This window comes from Sinocyclocheilus rhinocerous, unplaced genomic scaffold (assembly GCF_001515625.1).
Source record: "Sinocyclocheilus rhinocerous isolate Xijiao unplaced genomic scaffold, SAMN03320098_v1.1 scaffold432, whole genome shotgun sequence".
NCBI lineage: Eukaryota > Metazoa > Chordata > Actinopteri > Cypriniformes > Cyprinidae > Sinocyclocheilus > Sinocyclocheilus rhinocerous.
The window spans coordinates 2,160,890-2,180,131 of NW_015627225.1; the positions used below are offsets into that span (position 1 = coordinate 2,160,890).

Sequence of the window (19,242 nt, forward strand, 5' to 3'; positions counted from 1 at the left end):
TGGCCGAATACCTCAAGCGTGTGACGGAAATGTTACGCCCCTTACCATATTGTGATGCCGTGTCCCGGCCGGAGCGTTACGTGACATCGTTTACAAGACGTTATATTGACGTCTTTGCGCGGCTGAAACAAAGATTGAGCGATTACATGAGACAGGATGCGGATTGTAAAGTTGTACTCTTTCTTTTAACTTGCCTTCGGATGTTTAGTCATGTTTATTTTGTGCTGAAACTGGTATTAATGTGGAGGAGATGATCAGTTTACGCGCACCTCGCGCTGCCATGTCTGTTGATCTGAGGCGCTACAGCGATGTGTCACTCCACATTAAACAGCGCCAAAACGGCATTTATTGTAATACTGCAATACATTGGACAGAATTTGAAATCTGAGACTTGGTTTCCTATTAGAAGTACCAAAGCACAATGCTTATTGCGATGTATTGGATGGGAAGTGCCCTATTTTTATTATTATTTCTTTGCTGGGAAGCAAATATATCAAACATGCGCGTGGTAAGAGCATCTACGGTAATTCACCTTGGCCAAAACACACAAGGAAACGCGTCGTGAAAAAAAATATCACAGACATTCGCATTCGGACGGGATTCGTTTTCTGAGGATCACTGAGTTTGCTGAAAAACAGTAGGTAATTTGCTCTGGAATTATTACAGAGGTTGTGTGAGAAAAACACAGGCGTGGCAGATTCGGACGGGATTACAATCACCAAGTACATCTGTGAAACACAAATTTCTCTAACGACCCCCTGTAAAACTAGTCCTGTCCGAATAGGACTTTTGTTTCATATTAAAAGTACCAAAGTGCTTATTGCGATATATCGGATGGGACGTTCCGTCCCCTTCAATGTTCCGTCCATTAACTGAAAACAGGCTAAACTAATCGATTCTTGGGATTTAAGAATTGATATTGTTCCGTAAAAATGAGAATAGATTAATATCGATGTAGCGATATTTTTTACCCAGCACCAGATGACTTGGAATAGCTCTATTTGGGAAAAAAAATGTAATTATTGGGGTGATTTTGTAGGTGAGTAAATCAGCATAGAAAATAAACAAATTACAAGCATGGATAAATATAATAGAACAAAGATAAAAATGAAATAAACAGTGCTTTATATTTTTTCAGGTAAGTCTAACAGTATTCAGGTACAGAAATTGAATAATTAAAAGTAAAATAACACTGCATAGTCTTCACTGTATAAATTATATCTAATAAATCTGTTAAATCTACAAAAGTGATTTTTCTTTACCGTATGTTTTTTGTTGTTTAACATTCATGACAGAAAGCAACAGGAACAGTAAACTGCTGTGAACCATACTGTTACACATCCATTTTCTTTCTCAATTGTTTACCTTCACCTAAACCAGGGGTGCCCAAACTCGGCCCTAGAGGGCCGGTGTCCTGCAGAGTTTAGCTCCAGCCCTAATTAAACACACCTGAACCAGCCAATCAAGGTCTTTCTAGGCATACTAGAAACTTCCAGGCATGTGTGTTGAGGCAAGTTGGAGCTAAACTCTGCAGGACTCCGGCCCTCCAGGACCGAGTTTGGTGACCCCTGAGTTAAAGTAATGCAAAAACATAAGTTGCTATGACTTACAAACCATATAATTTTTTACAGCTTATGCTTCATAATCAAACCAATAATTAGTTACTTTTTTCGGATATTTAAAGGGATAGTTCACCCAAAAATGAAAATTACTCCATGATTTGCATACGCACGACCGGAAGGAACATAAGCGGTCTACTGTGGCATAATAAAAGCTCCGCTGCTTTCGAGCCGTGTGTCACGCTCGTTCAGCGGCCTCGTTTCGGCCTCACCCTGCTTCATTCTACTACATTAATAAATCATTGGCTCATCCATGAACATGATTTCTGCCCGAGTCCCGTCGGATTGCATCGGCTGTGGGGATAAAGACGACAACTCCCATGATTCCACACTCAGTCACGGCGTCATCAAAACTACACCTTTGTCTATTTGTTTATTTTGAATATGCGCCCTCCAGCAGCGAAAATTACATATTGTGCCTTTAAGGCACAAATAGATGCGGAAGTGAACGGAATTCGGTGTTCATGTGCATCTGCGTGGCTCTAACCGTGTCTACACCGGACGCGAGGGCGCGGTGCGACGCAACAAAATACTATAGAACCCATTATAATTAGTGATGCTGTCTACACTGGATGCGATGCGGTGTGGCACGACAAATCCCCAACAGTAAACTAATGCCTCGTTCTATTTATGACGTACTGACACAGTTCAAATGATTTGCAAAGGTCACTGTGTCACGTCCAATGTAGACAGACTCATGCTGTCGCGTCCGGTGTAGACACTGTTTCTGTGTGTGAGCAAAGAATATTATCAGTATAAATATAACGATCAGTATACTAAACATCGCACATCCTGCGATGTGACTATCGTGGATAGTGGTCGACCGATATATCGCCAAGGCGATACGTTTTTCTGTTTGGCCGATGTGTTCGAGGCCGGACTTTTATTTTGACGGCGCTGAGAACGGCTGCGCCTGAGCGCACACCACTCACATTCTCCCTCTTTGTTCGCTGTCGTCGTTCAGTTCTGTCTAATATGGATAGAAGTCTATCTATTAATCAGATAGAACTGTTAAACAAAGGAATTAAATTGTATACAAAAAAGTATTATAACGATTGCTTTAATATTATTAGTAATAGAAAGGCAAACATTATAATACTTTCTTGTTTGCCGTCAGCATTCAGCAAATACGCATTTATATCATTTAAACAAATCTTTGAATGACTAATGAACATTTAATTTCACAAACCTTGCAGACTTAGTCGAATCTGGTTGAGATCTTGTGAAGTGTGCATTTGTATCCTGCATGATCGCGTGTTCTCTGCGTGATGGTCGGTCCATGCAAAATGAATGCTGACCGGAGGAGAGTCAGCCATCGGCCACCCTGCTTTCCAAGATATCGGCATCGGCTGTCAAAAAAAACCCATATCGGTCGACCACTAATCGTGGATGCGCACATCGCGATATCAATGCTGAAACGATATATCGTGCAGCCCTATTGTCAATTGTAAATTGATTTTATGCGACTATGTACATTAGCCATTTAAAAATGTTCAAATGCTTAGGTAAATTCTTGTTTGTCCCTCTGTTAAAGATCCAAAAACAAGTATATATTCCTGATATAATGCAGATGCAAAATTTTAAGTTTGGGATCGATACAATTTTATATATTTATTGATTTTGAAAAATGTTTTTTATACAGAAAGGATGCATTCAATTGATTAAAATTGATAGTAAAAATATTTGTAATGAATTCTGTTTTTTAACTTTTTATTCAAAGAATCTAGAAAAAAATTATTAGAGGCATATTAGAATTTGTAATATTTCATAGTGTTTCTGTTTTTACTGTATTTTTGATTAAATACATGGTCTAGTTGAGCATAAGAGTCTTTTTTCACAAACTTCACAAAATAAAAACTTGTTGACTTTTGAACGGTAGTGTAGATCTACCATATTTTGTGCATATAAAGGGTCTGTTGTTAATTTATTCATAAACTGTTTTTAACTAGGCTATGTAAACAAAATCTGCAGTTTTTTAATAGGACTCGTGTTATCAAAGTATTGCTACATTTTAAAATTTTTAATCCTATTTCATCCAATACATCAAAAATTTTAAATGTGTAAAAGTTATTTCAGTTCTGAACATACTTTGCGTATTTATATTTATATGTATATTTATTTGGCAGTCAGTACCTGAACTTTTTATGAGTGATAGAATGTGGTTTTAACTCTCATAAATAACCAAACTCTGTGCGTGCAGAACTTGATTAAGCACTCGGAAGAGGAGCGACAACTGTATTAAGCTGCCGTGTGTATGTGGCCTCTATTCATACAGGACAGGATTAAGCACTTACAAGAAGACTGACTCTCTCTGTCTTTACCCTGAGTCAGAACCGAACTGATAAGAGATAGAGAGTGAAAAAGAGTGGATTTTATTTTATTATTTTTATTTGGAGCAGTGCTGTCGGAGAGGCGCTGTAAAGCTGGGAGGATTACGAAAGTAAATAAAGCGTGCGCTCCGACAAAGCCCCGGAGCACAGCGTCAGGGACGAGGTTCCACGATAAGAACCTCGTGATAAGAACGAGAAGTTCCTCCCCTTCTTTAATTTTCCCCCTGTTGTTTCATTTCTTATTTACATTACATACAGCCGGCTTTTCCCCTTTCCGTGCCTCGGAGCACGATAACCGAAAGAAAGAATTATGAAGGACATAAAAAATGAAGAGCAGGAAGGAGGAAAATCAAGAAAGTGGCTTTGCAGCGCTGCTTAGCATTCTGTTTGGCAAACATGAGCTTGACCATGTTTTTGAGCTCTCGTTTTTCTATCCAACTTCCTGATTCGTTGTAGCCGTAGCTCATAAACGGCTGCCAGAGGAGGAAGAGTGATTAGCCGCCTGGTCAGTTGAAGTATTTACGTCAGCCGTTGAGTTATTTGTTCAAATTTAATTTGAAAAAGTGCCTTGACGCTTGCTTGTCAGAAGCTGCAGTGGAGCTAATTGAATTATTAGTGTGGGAGAGAGGTTTTTTTGTGTTTATTGCATGAAATAAACAACTACACACTATGCTCACAATATCAGGCAGAGAATTCTGAGGATTTTATAGTGCAGCTAATTGAATTATTGTCTTTTTGATTCCCCCCCCAAACGTCATTCCACCACATACAGATTCTCTCCAGTGAGCTTTCTGTGGGAGAATTGTCACCGTTCTTCTCTTTTCACAAAAGATGGTATGCAGATTAATGGTTTCAGTCACAATTTACTTTCATTGTATGGAAGTTGCAATGAAACTAATTGACTCATTTTATGTTACAATTAACGTGAAAGCCTATAGTTTTGGAACAACAGGAAGGTGATTTAAATGGTGACACATTTATTAATGAAGTATTTATTTACATTTAAGTTGTGACCCACTTCTTAGTGACTTTATCAGCATTGTGTGTATACACAACATCCTGTTTTCAATAAAATATGCTCTGAGTTTCTGAATGCTTTCTAATCTCCCTCACTCTTTACCGTTTGTTTTTCCAGTATAATTTTGTTGGGAGAATTCTTGGCCCTCGTGGACTCACAGCAAAGCAACTGGAGGCAGAGACTGGCTGCAAGATCATGGTTAGAGGGAGGAGCTCCATGAGAGACAGAAAGAAGGTGAGACATGCAACGAAACATTTGATTTTGATAGAAGATATTGCGTACATTTGCTGATATTAACAAAAATAACATCTGTAAAAAAATTAACAAACACCTAATTTATACAGGGTCCATTTAAATTAAGTATTGTGCCCCAATTCATGCTTGAGCCATGTTTCAAACTGGTTCTCACAGCAGGGCCATCACTGGTCAAATTTGCGGCATGTTGGCCTGATCTGCACTGTCCATATGGGAAGATGATTTGTCCGTGCTGTGTGGTTCAGTTTGAGATTTGATTAAATTTTTGTGTAAAAATGGCAGCACCACGTAATAAAAAAAAATGTGGGGCACCAGCACAACTTGTGACAAAATTGTTGCACCAGCAGGACATGTCGAACCAGCTTGGACAAATATGACCACTTAGTCACAATTTGGAGTTTTCTCAACTCCTCTTCCTCCTTCACAGACCGTGTTCTGCTGACGTTTGCCGTTTGGATCCAGGTTGTCCCTAATGAGCCAATTTACTCATTTGTTCTCTCCAATGACTTTCTTTTCCTATCTCCTGCACTCTCACGGTTAGCTCGCACGGCTCCGGCTGAGGCCCAGTTCTATTTCAGGACTGGCTGTGGTGGTGTGGGTGTCAGAGAGAACAAAAGCACATGGTAGACATACTAGAAAGTAGGACCCAGTTCTTTCTTTACAGCCTCAGAAGAGACCCACTGTGTGATCAGCAGAACAAGAGCTACACCCTGAATGATGGGAAATTATGGCTTCAGGTGGGAGTTATGTAGCACAGAGACATAACAGTACTGCTGCCCCGTCAGATCTGGCAGAGACTTTCTCGAGGGTCGGGCGAAATTATATTTGTACATGTAACTGCTCAGCACTACATGCTGAAAAATCTGAAGAAATGGCTGATTCTGTAGTAAGCAACTGTGCTGATTTAATTCTAAAGTGTTGAACAATCCACAGAGACCTTTTTGCCAGGAATCAGCATTATTTGGCCAGTGTAGTCTTTGTCTTTCTCTTTGTATCTCTGTCAGCGTCCCAGTGGAGCTGTTTTATCAGGAAATCCCCATCACTGTGCATTAGCATTACCACTCACACACACATACACACACACACACCTGGGCCCCAGCTATGCTCCCCTCTGGAGAAACCGTATGTGTGAACTCAAGGGTTTGATGCAGGGCTTGATTAATCCTAGAAAGAAGTTCTCTCTAGTCTCTCTTCCTTTATATAGCATTTCTGTAGTGATTATGTCTTCTATTGCCCTGCTGAATGTAAAACACACACTCTTGTCTGAATGACTCATCTAATGCTTGCTAGAATACTCCCCAACACAGAGAATGAGCTTTCTTGCTTCCTAACGGAGTTTCTCAGAATAGTCTCCTGACTGATTCTGTCATACTCCTTTTCCACTGAAATGTTGCTTATTCTTGGCTGGGGTACCTGCGAATCTCTCATGTTTCCAACGATTTTCAGTGGAGCCAAAAGCTGACATAACTGACCGTTGCTACATTAGGGAGCACATTATGTTCCACTGATGTTACTGTCCGCAATCCAACATTGAGCTTGGTCTTTTCTTACTCCTAGTTCATGCTCGTAATTTTAAGAAAAACATTTTAAAGTGGGAATGAAATGAAAATTTACCAAATTTTTTTAAAATGCATGTTATTGATCTTATTGTGAATGATTCATCCATGCATACGTTTTATTTTTAATTTTGTTTGACCTCGTAATTGTTAATCAAAATATATTTTTTATGCTGTGCTTCTCCAATCATTACGGTGTTACAATTGACTGCAAGTTCGTGTTCAGATCTGCCTCCATCCAATTAACAATCAGTTGATCGAACCAAGTCCCCATCTTACTTTTTTCTTTTTTGTTAATCTGTTTTACTTGAATGTACATCATAATACTAAAGAAAAGATATGTCGCTACTGTCGTTACATCTTTAACAGTAATTTAATTCAGCTACCTTATGCTCTATTAGAGGCCGGAGAGTTGGAGCAGACTGTGCGTTTTGTTTTGTTTTTTGTTTTTTTTAGAATAAACATAGTTGTAAAGAGAAATACCCCAGGTCTTCATGAAAGACAACAAACGATCTAACATCACCATTTTTTTGTCCATTGTCTTGTGTATGTTTCTATGTCTCAATGTTTCAGTAGTGAACGTGAGACTGAGTCTGCAAATAGTGAGATACGCACACTGAAACTAACAGTTGTGCATATAGTTAGACCCATCTAAAGAGACTGAAGAGTTGTGAGCAGAGTCAGGTCTGGGCTGAGGGGTTTGTTTATTTAGTGTCCATTAGCCAAGCCGTTTTTGTGCTCAATAATTTAGTTTGCTGCTGCCTCTGGGGACTTAGAGAGCGATGGAGTTGTAGAAAAATAGAGGAAAGAAAAAGGAGTGACTTTCATTCAGAGAAGAAGTGGAGTTGGGAGTCTTTCTCATCACAGAGTGTTTGGTTATAGGTCATTCGTGGGGATGCGACACAGTGCGATGAGTTGTTTGTTAGTGGTGTGTTTAATGTTTACTCTGAAAGGTAGAGGCATGGTTCACCTGAAGTCTCAGGAGAAAATGCTTCGTTAGCCCTAAATCAGACCGACATTTTATTTAACAGCTCCCCAAAGGTGGTTTAACCCCATTTACCCTCTCAAGAGCTGCGTATACACCAGTTCGCACAGCCTCAAGAGGCTCTACGTCCTCACGCTTGTTGTGTGCGTGTACTAAAGCCGAGCTCAGGTCGATGTAATGGGAGTGGACAGGACAGACAAACTCAGGATAATAACCTGTCCCACTGTGTAGCCTCGTCCTCTGATCAAACACTGTTCAAATTGAGGGCTCTCAGAAACCACAGCACAGATCAAATGTAACAGACGGCCACCCTCACCAGAGCATCACAGAACCTCTCCAGAGCCACACAGTTGGCTCTCTGAAGCTTTTTTCCCCTCTGTCCCTCCTCTTTTTATTTTCAAGTCTTTGTTCTTGGTTAAATTGAGTTCCCTTTCTTTCTTTTTTCTTTACACCTGTATCACAGCACACATTTATAATAGGAAACAAGTTCCTTAAAGTCACCATGTAACGGAAGCGACATATCTTTCTTTCATATTGTGACATCCAAGGGAAAAAGAAAAAAAATATAGGGTGGGAACTTGGTTCTATCTCTTTGTTGTTGTTTGGATGGAGGCAGAAATTGAGGACCAAATGATTGGAGAAATCTGGCATATGTTACCAGAGAAAAGTCTCAATGGAAAATTGAGTTGATAATTTGATTATAAATTGAGGTCAACACAAATTTTAAGAAATAAAAAACAGGCATTGGTGATTTTTTTTTAACACAAAAAGATGCATTTAGAAAATAGATGGGGTGAATTTTTATTTAATGCTTTGTTTTTCCAGACTAGTTTGTTGCAAACTTGAAGCATTGATATTCATGCATTAAATTTAAATGAAAAAAGATTGTCAACACTTGTGAAACTATAATGATAGCTAACATTTCCAGCAGCTGTGTCAGTAAAAATTCTGATGTATTTTTTATTTTTATTTTTTGCAAAAAAACGCTCTCCTGCCCATGTTGGTAGTTTTAGTTTTTTTCCCCCAGTCAATTTTCCACTCCTGTTGAACAGGTGCCTGTAAACTACTCCACACGGGACAGCTGTTAAAGACTGTAGCTTGAGTTCAGTCTGCTCTGGTTGATATGAACAGTATTTATAGGGCGGTGGGATTATTTCCAGCCAGGACGTCTGCCAGTGGAATCGAAGCAGTGAAAACTTTGCATGGTTTATTTTGCTCTGTTGCTTTTGGTGCACATACAGTCAAGATCGACAGCTTGGTCCATATACACATGCCAAAGTTCCACAAACCCTCTCATATTTGCTGACGAGCTGCTTTTGGATCCATTCTTGTACTTTTATGGGTCCGTCATCACATGTCTCCCATCACATGCGTGTCGCCTCTCCGGTGGTTTCGTATATCGGTAAACAGAATCTTTGCCCTCTTCAGAGGCTTTCGGGTTGTTCTTTCTGCCCGGCTCTGCCCGCCCCTCACCCACCCTCAGAGGACATGGAATGACCTTGCTTCTTGATGGGTAGTGTGTGTGTGTGTGTTTACAGTCCATGCCTTTGCTCTGCTCTGAGCTGAAGGTCTCGCTCCATACATGGATGGCAAAGCATGTGCTCACCTTGAAAACAATGCAGTAGCATTTGCTTTTAAGAGTGCTTTGTACAGTTACAGGCCATGATTGGTCAGGATCATTATTTAGTAGGGGTGTGACGAGATCTCGTGGCACAAGATCTCGCGGGATTCGATGTGTCTCGCGAGATCTGACTGGTCTGCCGAGAACGTGACGATATCCTCGCGTAGACCTTTCAGATATATTTGCATTACACTGGCTCGTTCACAAGTGGGGGTATGCAAGATATTTTGTTCACATCAGGCAAGTGGCCGCATGATAAGCGGGAAAATTACGCGGTGTAGTCTTTATCCAGTCATAAAAACAGAATTCACAGTTTAACCCTCTGGGGTCCGAGGGTGTTTTGGGGCCTGGAAAAGTTTTGACATGCCCTGACATTTGTGCTTTTTTCAGTTGCTTACAAACATTTGAATGTCTAAAGTTTAATAACACTGTAATCAGCACAAACTGGGCTACAGTAATATGTTGGCAGCATGTATGTATGCGATTGTGTTTTTGAGAAAACAACGTTTATGCGTACTTAGTGAAAAACTACAATTTTAAAGTCACCGATTGAGTAAAACTAGCATCATATCTCATTCACAGAACTGTAAAGGTATTCACGGCAATCCGTCAAAATAAAAGTCCAGTTTGATTTGAAGACAATGTGCCTATAACTATTTTTCAGTAGAATATACATAGCCTACTACTACTACTACTAAAATGAAACGCATTATTTTTTAAGGAATAATCACACAAAACGTTTTTTCCATGTTTTAATTTTAATAGTAAATCCCCTGTTTGCCAAAAAATCTTGTTTGCTTAATTTTCAATAATTAAAAGATAAATGATAAATTAAATTAATGTTTTATGCCTTCATTTGATAACCAGAAAAAAATTTAAATATACAATACAGAATTTCTGAGGGGAAAAAAAATTCATAAGGCTACTTTAAGAAAAAAATGAATAAATTAAGTTGTTTTATGCATTCAAATAATTAGACATGCTAAAACACAGAATTTGGTAACAATAAAAAATACAAATAATATGGTGAGAAAAAATAAAACATTTCATAGGGCCCTAAACATGTAATTTTTGTTAAACTTTTAATAAATTGATGCGAAAATGTATAAGTTTCATGATTTTAATTAATAAGAATAAAATACTATTTTTCCCTATATATTTCATCATTGAGGATTTCTTTAAAAAAGTCTCGTCTCGTTCTCGTGAACCCAGTCTCGTGTCTCTTCTCGTGGGATAAGTGTCTTGTCACACCCCTATTATTTAGGATATCTATTTTTAACGAGTAAAGCTAATTGGTGCATTTGGCAGACCTAAATCCGGGTGTCCGGGTACTGCACACATGTGGTTAATCAGCTAGCATCAGTAACTACCTGGTTGACACTCCAGCATAGTAGGAGGCAGAATTATACCTTAGTGTCGTGAGAATACTGAAACAGCCCATGTGTTGTTCGCTTGTGTATGTGATCATTGCTATAGTAACAGTATCCATGGCAGTGCCGTGGAAAGCGTGTCATAGGCACTCGACTGGGTCTCATTCGGTATATTAGTAAGCATGTCGGGTGCCTCCCCGCTGAGATCCACCACTCTGTGCTCGTTTGTGAAGCAGGCATGCTAATTGAGGTGTCTGACTGAGCAATGATCTTAAAGCATCATGGGAAACATGGGGGGGAGGGACAGATGCCGACATTATACTTGTAATCAATGTGAACAAGAGGTGGTTAGGGCCGGTCAAGTGGTCTTTAATCTACTTTACCTTGGAATCCAGTCTTTGTATTACTAATGGTTTCAGGCATAAAGCATGTGAGATTGGAAGTGGATAGGCTTAATAAATGCTTTTAGCATTAATTGCTCAATCTAAAACTTGAAGGATGGATAGTGGAGATATATTTGCTATTTTGCTATGTTACTGCATAAAGAAATTTACACAAGCGTATCCCTTTTTCCTAAAAAAAAAAAAAATTATAATCTAAAGAGGGCACATCTTTTTGAGCAGATTCAAAAATAGTAAAAAGTGAGTCTTTCATAGGTTTCTTATGTAGGTAGGGCAACTTTTGTCTTGTCTCCCGAGGCCACAGGTGGGCGCAATGAGCAAAATAATGCAGCGCATTTAAATTGTCAAAGCAAGGAAGTAAAGTAATTCTATAAAAAACGTGCATTACGTCTAAATTAACTCATAAAAATCTAATATAATTTCGTAAATTGCATAAACAATTATGAACAAAACAGCATCATGTATTTATGCATTGCTTAATCCAAAGAACCAACCCGCCATTCACACAGATTGCATTTAAAAACATATGAGACGCAGTGAAACGGAATAAACCTCCACAAATTCGTGATGTGTTTTCTAAACGTTTAAACCGTTTTAACATTGCATGGCTTTCTATAAATCTCTTGTGTGAGACGCGAGTGCAGCAGTCATATTTGTCAGTCTAAAAAATGCGCTGAATATGCATTATCGAAGAAGGGGTACCGTCGATAAATATCAATACAGTTTTATCGCCCAGGCCTATATATTTTTTATTTTACACACCTCTTCAGTCTCTGACCATTACGTTTTTTTATTGTATATTTTGGCACAATGGGTGGCTGGTGAATATTATTTTTTATTTATTTATTTTTTTACCTTTCATCCATCAGGTTTGTAGTGTTGCTTCTACACCAAGCTAGATGAACTGTCAGGCTCTGGAGAGGTGTTGAAAGCTTGGGTGGTGGGTTATTGTTGGATTTGAAAAAGACCCACCCTCAAGAGTGTGAAGCTTCTTCTTTATTCAGTTTAGCACCTCCGGCTATTCAGATGGCTCTGCTGTAGCATAATGGCTTTCTTTTGAGGATGCTGTTAACCCAAGCCAATCAAACGGTCATGCACACCAACTGCAGGCCATTTTAAATGATCGCTGGGAGAATTGTGCTCAAAGAGCTTCACTGCTTTTCCTGTTCTGATTAAAATTAAGATATTTTTGGCCTCCACTTGGATCAGTGTGTTAGACTTCATTGAACTTATACTGAACAAATAAAGTCTGCAGTTGGCTGGTATGTAATGGTTTTAATATTTTAATGTTGTTTTCTTGCTCATGAAAATCCATTGATTAGAGTGTGCTGAACAGCATATGACCATACCTAAAATTAGTGGCAAAACCACTAGTTATCAGAATTTGTCATTTTTACAGTAATGTGTGTGGCAGCTGCCTGACTATTTGTAAATGTGGTGGTGGTAAATATTCTACTCCCAGCGCATGTTAATGTGCTCTGGGTAATAGCTGCTGTTTGAAGAACCGTAGTCTTTCTACGGTTAACTCTCTGTGAGGCTGCATCAGAGTGCCGGCTGTCATCTATGGCAACAAAAAAATGTCTCACTCTCTCACACTGACTCAAAGTTAGATGTCCTCTAAAAAATCCTGTCACCACTACTAACATTCTCTCTTTCTCTCTCTCTCTTTTGTCGTCTCCATTTCTCAGGAGGAGCAGAACAGAGGGAAGCCAAACTGGGAGCACCTAAATGAAGACCTGCACGTGCTGATCACAGTGGAGGACACACAGACACGTGCCGAGATCAAGATGAGAAGAGCTGTCGAAGAAGTCAAGAAGCTACTGGTGCCTGCAGTAAGTTGTAAACACAGTTATACTTACCGAACGTATTTGTGCTAGCAGAAAGTGATTTGCTACAAATGTTTTGACCTCTGAGATCTTCTCTGCAGACCTGCCCGAGGCTTGTGCTTTGTAAGGCAACAGTGTTGGATTTAGCAAAATGCTTTATGCTGCTTCCTGTTCTAGGTGTGTGACGCCTTTGTGCATATGGGCCGGATTTTAATCCCACCCCTGACCCCTGGCTTCAGTCTTCTGCTAAAATTTTATATTTTTATCTCAGGCTCCCAACAGAGAACAAATGGCGCTCTGCAACCTGCTTCCCACATATTTCCGCCCCATTCCACCTTTCTATTCTCCGCTCCTCCGTCGGTTGCCGCAGGGGGTGGGGGCGCTTAACTCAGGGTCTCTGGCTGCAGGCTGTTTTGCCTGCAGTGAACAGAATGGCTGGACAGCTGCAAGAGCCTGTTCCCTATCAGGCGACATGGTGGAAAGGCTTCGACCCGCTGAAACCTGGCCAGAAGCAGCCGTTCCGCCCAGCCATGTGCCTCTCGCTTCATTTCAGAGCAGGACACGGAGTCCTTGGCGTTCTCTGACTGCTCTCAGGCACTCGCTTTCTCCTGTTTCTTTGTGCAGGTTTTTTTTTCTTTCTTTCAACTCTCTTTCTAGGCCAGAAACCCCACATTTCGCCTCTTGTTTGGGGATTTTTTTCCCTTCTTTATGCTCATATCTCTTTTGTTCCATTTGAGCGGGGAGGCCTTAAACGCTCCACACACATACACGAGTACACACACACGTTCGTCAAAGAAAACAAACATACACGGCCGGCTGAGTGTGTGAGACTCATTCTGTACAGTGTGTGGGTGGGAGATGAGTAAATGGCTACATGCTCTCTCCAAATTTTCACTCCAACCTTATGCACCCCTGAGATCAAAGTCATCCTCACCGTGTATACACACACAAACTATGCTCAGGCTCTCAGGAGGCCTGTGTTTGCGCTACTCATGTGTTTCATTCAGAGTTACACAACGCTCTTGGTCTTTTATACAAAACTGAAATCTTTCCCAGAAGAGATTGTTTTCATAGTGTAAATGTAACATACTGTACATATTTGTATCTAATCTTTTAATTTACTTAAAGGGATAGTCTACCCAAAAGTGAAAACTGTCATCATTACACCTTGATCATGAGTTTCTTTGTAAAATAAGATGCTTTTAGCCGTGTCTTGACAAGTTTTAATCTATTTGCTTTAATATAAGAGGATGATTTTTAAGTGACGCACTGCCTGCTGCAAGTTTGTGGCGCTGTGACCATGACTTGCAATAATAAAACCTCCATGTGATCATGGCATAGGGGTGGGTAAATGATGACAACATTTTCATCTTGGCTGATGTATCCATTTAAGTTTTGCAGTACAGATAAAGCCCCTCTTAAACATGCTGGTTTTGTGTGTGGCAGATGGACTCTAATGCCCTTTATCATGCCATGCTAAACTGGATTAAATGACAAACCGTCCATCTCAGCTCGTGCAGTCTTAATGAAGGATATCTTTGGCTCATTTAGAGGCATGAAATTGTCTTATTAAATACATCATAAAACAGACGAGGTCACAGTCTGTTTCCCCTCGGCTCTCTTCATTTTGTCATTGTGGAAAGGATTTAATTGGTTAGGGCAGAGAAAAGGGGGGCAGTAACGTCTCAGAGCTCTCCGAGAGAGGCTCTCTGTTTTATAAACATCTGCAATATTGATTTTTACCTACCTTGAGAGGCAGCTAGCACATTACAGCATGAATCTGTAATCCTGGCTCGGGCCCTGAAGAGTTGCCACAACCGAACGGTTCCCGCTCGCAGAGACCAAATTTAAATTTTCAGCCTTGCTCAAGGAATCAGTTCCACACACAGCATTTGAATGATCGTCAGACTCTGAGAGAGTGCATGAACGGTGGGTATGCACGCACACACAGCCTCAGAGGCCAGGGTTAGAAGGGGGTGATTGAGAGATTCGGCTCAAAGGCCCTGCAAACTTTTCAACTCCCATCGAGAGACAGAGGAAGGAAGAGACATCGAGAGAGAGATTTGAGTTGAAGGTGGGCTGGTAATGAAGGTAGTAGCGAGTGAGAGGATTAAGGCAGGAACGTAATGGAAGGAAAAAGATAAGAATCAAGCCACACTTTTACATGCGGAACGCTTCCCACAGTTCTTCCGCTCCAGTCTCACCCGTCTTTTCACTTACCCATGGCATCGCATACAGCCTTTCTGCTGTCTTGCAGATTTTTTAAATGTATTAATATCTTATAATTTAGTGCTTTTATTTATTTTATTTTGTTATTCATTTGTGTTTTTTTAAATAATTAATATCATTTATTGGATATTGGTCATAGTTTAATATTGGTGCATCCTTAATTATTTTATGAATACTATGTTTGTAAATAGCATTCATTGTATATTTCAATAATTATGGCTGTTATGAAAGCAAGTTTTGATAGAATAAAGAATTTCTTTTTTTTTTTTTTTTCCATACTTGCACTTGTAAGTGTAAAACTGTGCTGGCAAGAGCACCAGCATCATTTTGGTGGAAAAGGCATACCAGATACTGGTCAAACAGTTTCTCTCTCACACCCCTGTCCTCTGTGTACCACTTCACTGGAGGGACACCCTGTCTTTGTTCATGAAAGTGCTGACACACACATGGTGATGTATAAAACTGCAACCTATAAAACACTCAGAGAGCAATGCGTATCTACATATCCATATCTTTTTGAGTTTGACGTATAACATAAAATTCAGATTTAGAGCTTTACACCATGGCCCACCGTCAAATTCAGTTTTATCTGGTTTTGTACATTTACAGCTCCGCAAATGATCAGTAACTTTAGAAGTCAAGCGGTTCACTCAGTGGGAGCAGAAGGCTCAAGAGGGCTGATGAATCTTTCTGAGATGACAGTTAAAATTGATTGTTTCGAGAAGTGTGAAACAAATCGCTCTCTGTAAGCTGTGACGCTAGTACCCTACTGCTAAACAGACATAGAGGAAGGTGGAGACAAATGCAGGTGTGGATTATGGACTCTGATAAAACACTAATTGTAGTTTGTGAGGTAAAACCCTCTCAAATAAGTTATGCCTTTAAAATCACACATTTTGTGTGTTTTGTAGTATCTTGCTTCATGAGCATTGAGTTTAAGATTGTCAAGTTTACACTAGCTCCATTCCGTTGTGCTCTGTCCAGCTATTTCTGAACACAAGATCACATCCTATGTGAATGCCCCTAACAAATCTGTTCTAACTATTCAAAGTTTCCTTAAGATCATTTACAGTCTATTTTAATATAGAACGCACATCCCTGTTATGGTCACGTATTAAATGTGGCTTAAGTCTGTGTGTTATGAAGTGCTAAAAATAATTGACTTATTGTTAGAACATGCAGACTGCTTGTTTTTGCCAAATCCACCTGTGACTGAAAATGGTATAGGTTAAAAACTAATCAGCGATCTTATCTTTAAAACTGCATTTGCTAATTTTCATTTTGATATGTGCTGATTGTATGAGTCGATCAAGCCTTGTGTACTTTTAGTGTACTTGTAACCAACATGATTATGCAGCGTCACCCATTCCATGTATGCCAATTTGTCTCTGAATTTGCTTACTTTCCCAGTTTCTCAACGATAAGGCCCAGTTTTTGAAGACAGGGAAAGCTGCAGGATTATAGCAACTGTGCTTACGAGGCTGCTCTAATCTCCAGCAGATTTCGTGACAAGCTTCGATGCTGCAAACAGAGATGCGTTGTAGTCTGGGGACACGTCTACATATCAGATCCCTGTTAATTTAATTTAATGGTTTATACACCAGCCCATTTGGAGATGATCAGAGAGAATAAAACAGTGTGATTCCTTCCGATGAAGCAATTAGCCTCTCAGATGTGTTAAAAACCTGACAAATTGGTTTTCTCATTAGGGGTGCTAAACCTAGGAGAGCTGACGCCCGTGATGGGTGTTGTAGATTTAGATGTTTAGAAGATGCAGTGTGTCAAAATTGCCAAGAGAGATTCTGTGCTACAAGGTGACATTCCTCATTTCCCCTCGAGGTGTGTGTTTGAGAGAGAGAATCCATCTAACAGACAGCAGCAAGTCATTTTTAATGACTGACAGTAGTGGTCATCTGTTGGTATGTGAGGTCAGTGTTAATCCTGCAGTCACTACATTCTCAGAGGCCCAGTGAAAGGCCTTCTGGGAAAATACTAGATATTCACCCTAAATACCCCCTCGCTACGAATGGTACGTTATATCCACAAAACCATACTTTAACATGTCTGCTCCCAGTTGGCATCAGCGCACTAGGGAATGATGGGAAATAGAAGCTCACACCTATGACATCTCATTAAGAATCTAGGCCACTATGTGTCCATTCCCTTTACATCGGCTAATTAAAGTGGCATGTCAAAATATTTTTCTGGTTATTTTAGTGTCAGCGCACTGGGTCGGCCGTCGACAGGAGCGAGCAAAGGTTTAAAATCGTAACGGTGGACGAATACCTTTTTTAAATTCAGTACGGTACTGCTAATAGTTTATTTTGTGGATGCCCCTGGCTATAAGGAACATGTAGCATTTCGGTCTCTCTTTGTGTTCGGTTTTTGTCAGGGAGGCACTTCCTGCTAGATTGTGGCATATCTGTAGTAACTGTTTTGCCTCCAGAGCTCAGTGGCTTTGGAGCTTTACGTGGGTGCGTATAGTAGCTGTAGCCCAGCAGTCTGGCCCTTTCCTTTATTCCTTCCTTTCCTTTTTTTTCCAGCATTTCGTTTCAACTCCGCTTGTAGGCAGAAATCGACTAGAGAGCCAACTTGCTGCTCCCTGTGTCCTCCATGATGCTTCCAATATCTTAAAAGGCCACAAAGGAAGGGGGAGGGAGGTGAAAGAGAAGAAGAGAAATGGGGAGCTTCTCTCACACAACGCTTCCAGCATCTCTCCGTGAATGGGCTCGTCCTTGCCTGTAACAAAGTGACTGGGTTAGCAGTGTTTGCACTATAGCCTGAAGCCCTGTTCCCTTCTCTTGTCTCTCTTCTCTTCTCTCTCACACACACACACACACACACACACACACACACACCCACTCTCTCACACGGTCTCTCTTGGCACATCTTTTATCCCGTGTACTCCAATAACCATCACATTCAGCGCCTCTGCCGAGCACAATGAGTCCCCGATCTGGAGAGGTTTCAAGCCTCTCTGAGTTGTCATGGGTGCTTTGCATTTGTAATCTTTTCCCAATTCAGGAACGCAGTTAATTTCACACCATACACCTGGTTATAGACCTCTCACTCACTCTTAGGCTCAGAGGAAAGGCGAGAGATAGACAGGTGGTGTATAATATACGTCGTGGTCTGTGGGGCGTAACGTCCTCGTCAGCCAAATTCTCGCCGTCAGCTCGCCGGCCACGTGTCTTGTGGAATGCTGCCTGAAACTAGGACTGTTCTGGGCGGCCAACTCATCGTGATCAATAAACACCTTTTCTTCAACACGCATAATCACTCTCACCTCCTATCAGGCCCATGTGACAAACCAGAACAAAATGCCATCTGGCTGCTTGCTGTTGTTTCGGCATGTGTGGTGAGATTGCCACCAATCCAATTGCTAATCATTCTGTGTTTAAAATAAATTCATCATCATATTCTTGCACCGTTTTTTTGAGCACCTCTGAATTTAAAGAATAGTTCTTCCTAAAAAAGAGAATTCTGCCCCCATTTACATGTTGTACCAAACCTGTATGATTTTATGTGTCCTGTGCAACACAAGAGTATATTTTGAAAAATGTTGAAAATCAATAAGGTCCAATGTTTTGGTTTATTATATGGGCAAAACAGATAATAAAAGTCAATAAAATTCTTCAAAATATAATCTTTTGTGTCCCACAGATAAAATAAACACACATTGGGCCTCATTCATGAAACACGAGCAGAATAAATGTTACTGCGTTTTTATATTTAGTAATATTCTTCAAAATGTACTGCCGTGGATATTCCACATCATAGCAACCAAATCGACAGCTGGAAAAACGCTGTGCCACCAAAGCATTCTCAAGCGCCACCGGGATTATGGTAATTGTGAATGAGCGTGCACGAGCGCCCTGTTTACGAATGATTGGAATTCATTAACATACACATGTTTAACTATCAAATCGGACGTTTACGAAGCATTTGTGAATCCGGAGGAGAGTTTTCGGGAAGGTCTGTTTTACGCGCAAATTACTCAGAATTTACTCCTATATTTACGAATGTTTCATT

At 40.2% G+C, this 19,242-nt stretch overlaps 1 protein-coding gene across 4 annotated transcripts in view; it reads left to right on the forward strand.

Annotated features, from left to right (window-relative positions):
- The window catches only part of LOC107721620 (protein quaking-A), a 105,831-nt gene that overhangs the window by 47,667 nt on the left and 38,922 nt on the right, over positions 1-19,242 (forward strand). For all 4 annotated transcript variants that reach the window (XM_016529730.1, XM_016529747.1, XM_016529739.1 and 1 more), the window contains exons 3-4: positions 5,085-5,201; positions 12,844-12,987. In XM_016529730.1, coding sequence (XP_016385216.1) covers positions 5,085-5,201; positions 12,844-12,987 — 261 coding nt within the window. The remainder of the gene's footprint in view (positions 1-5,084; positions 5,202-12,843; positions 12,988-19,242) is intronic.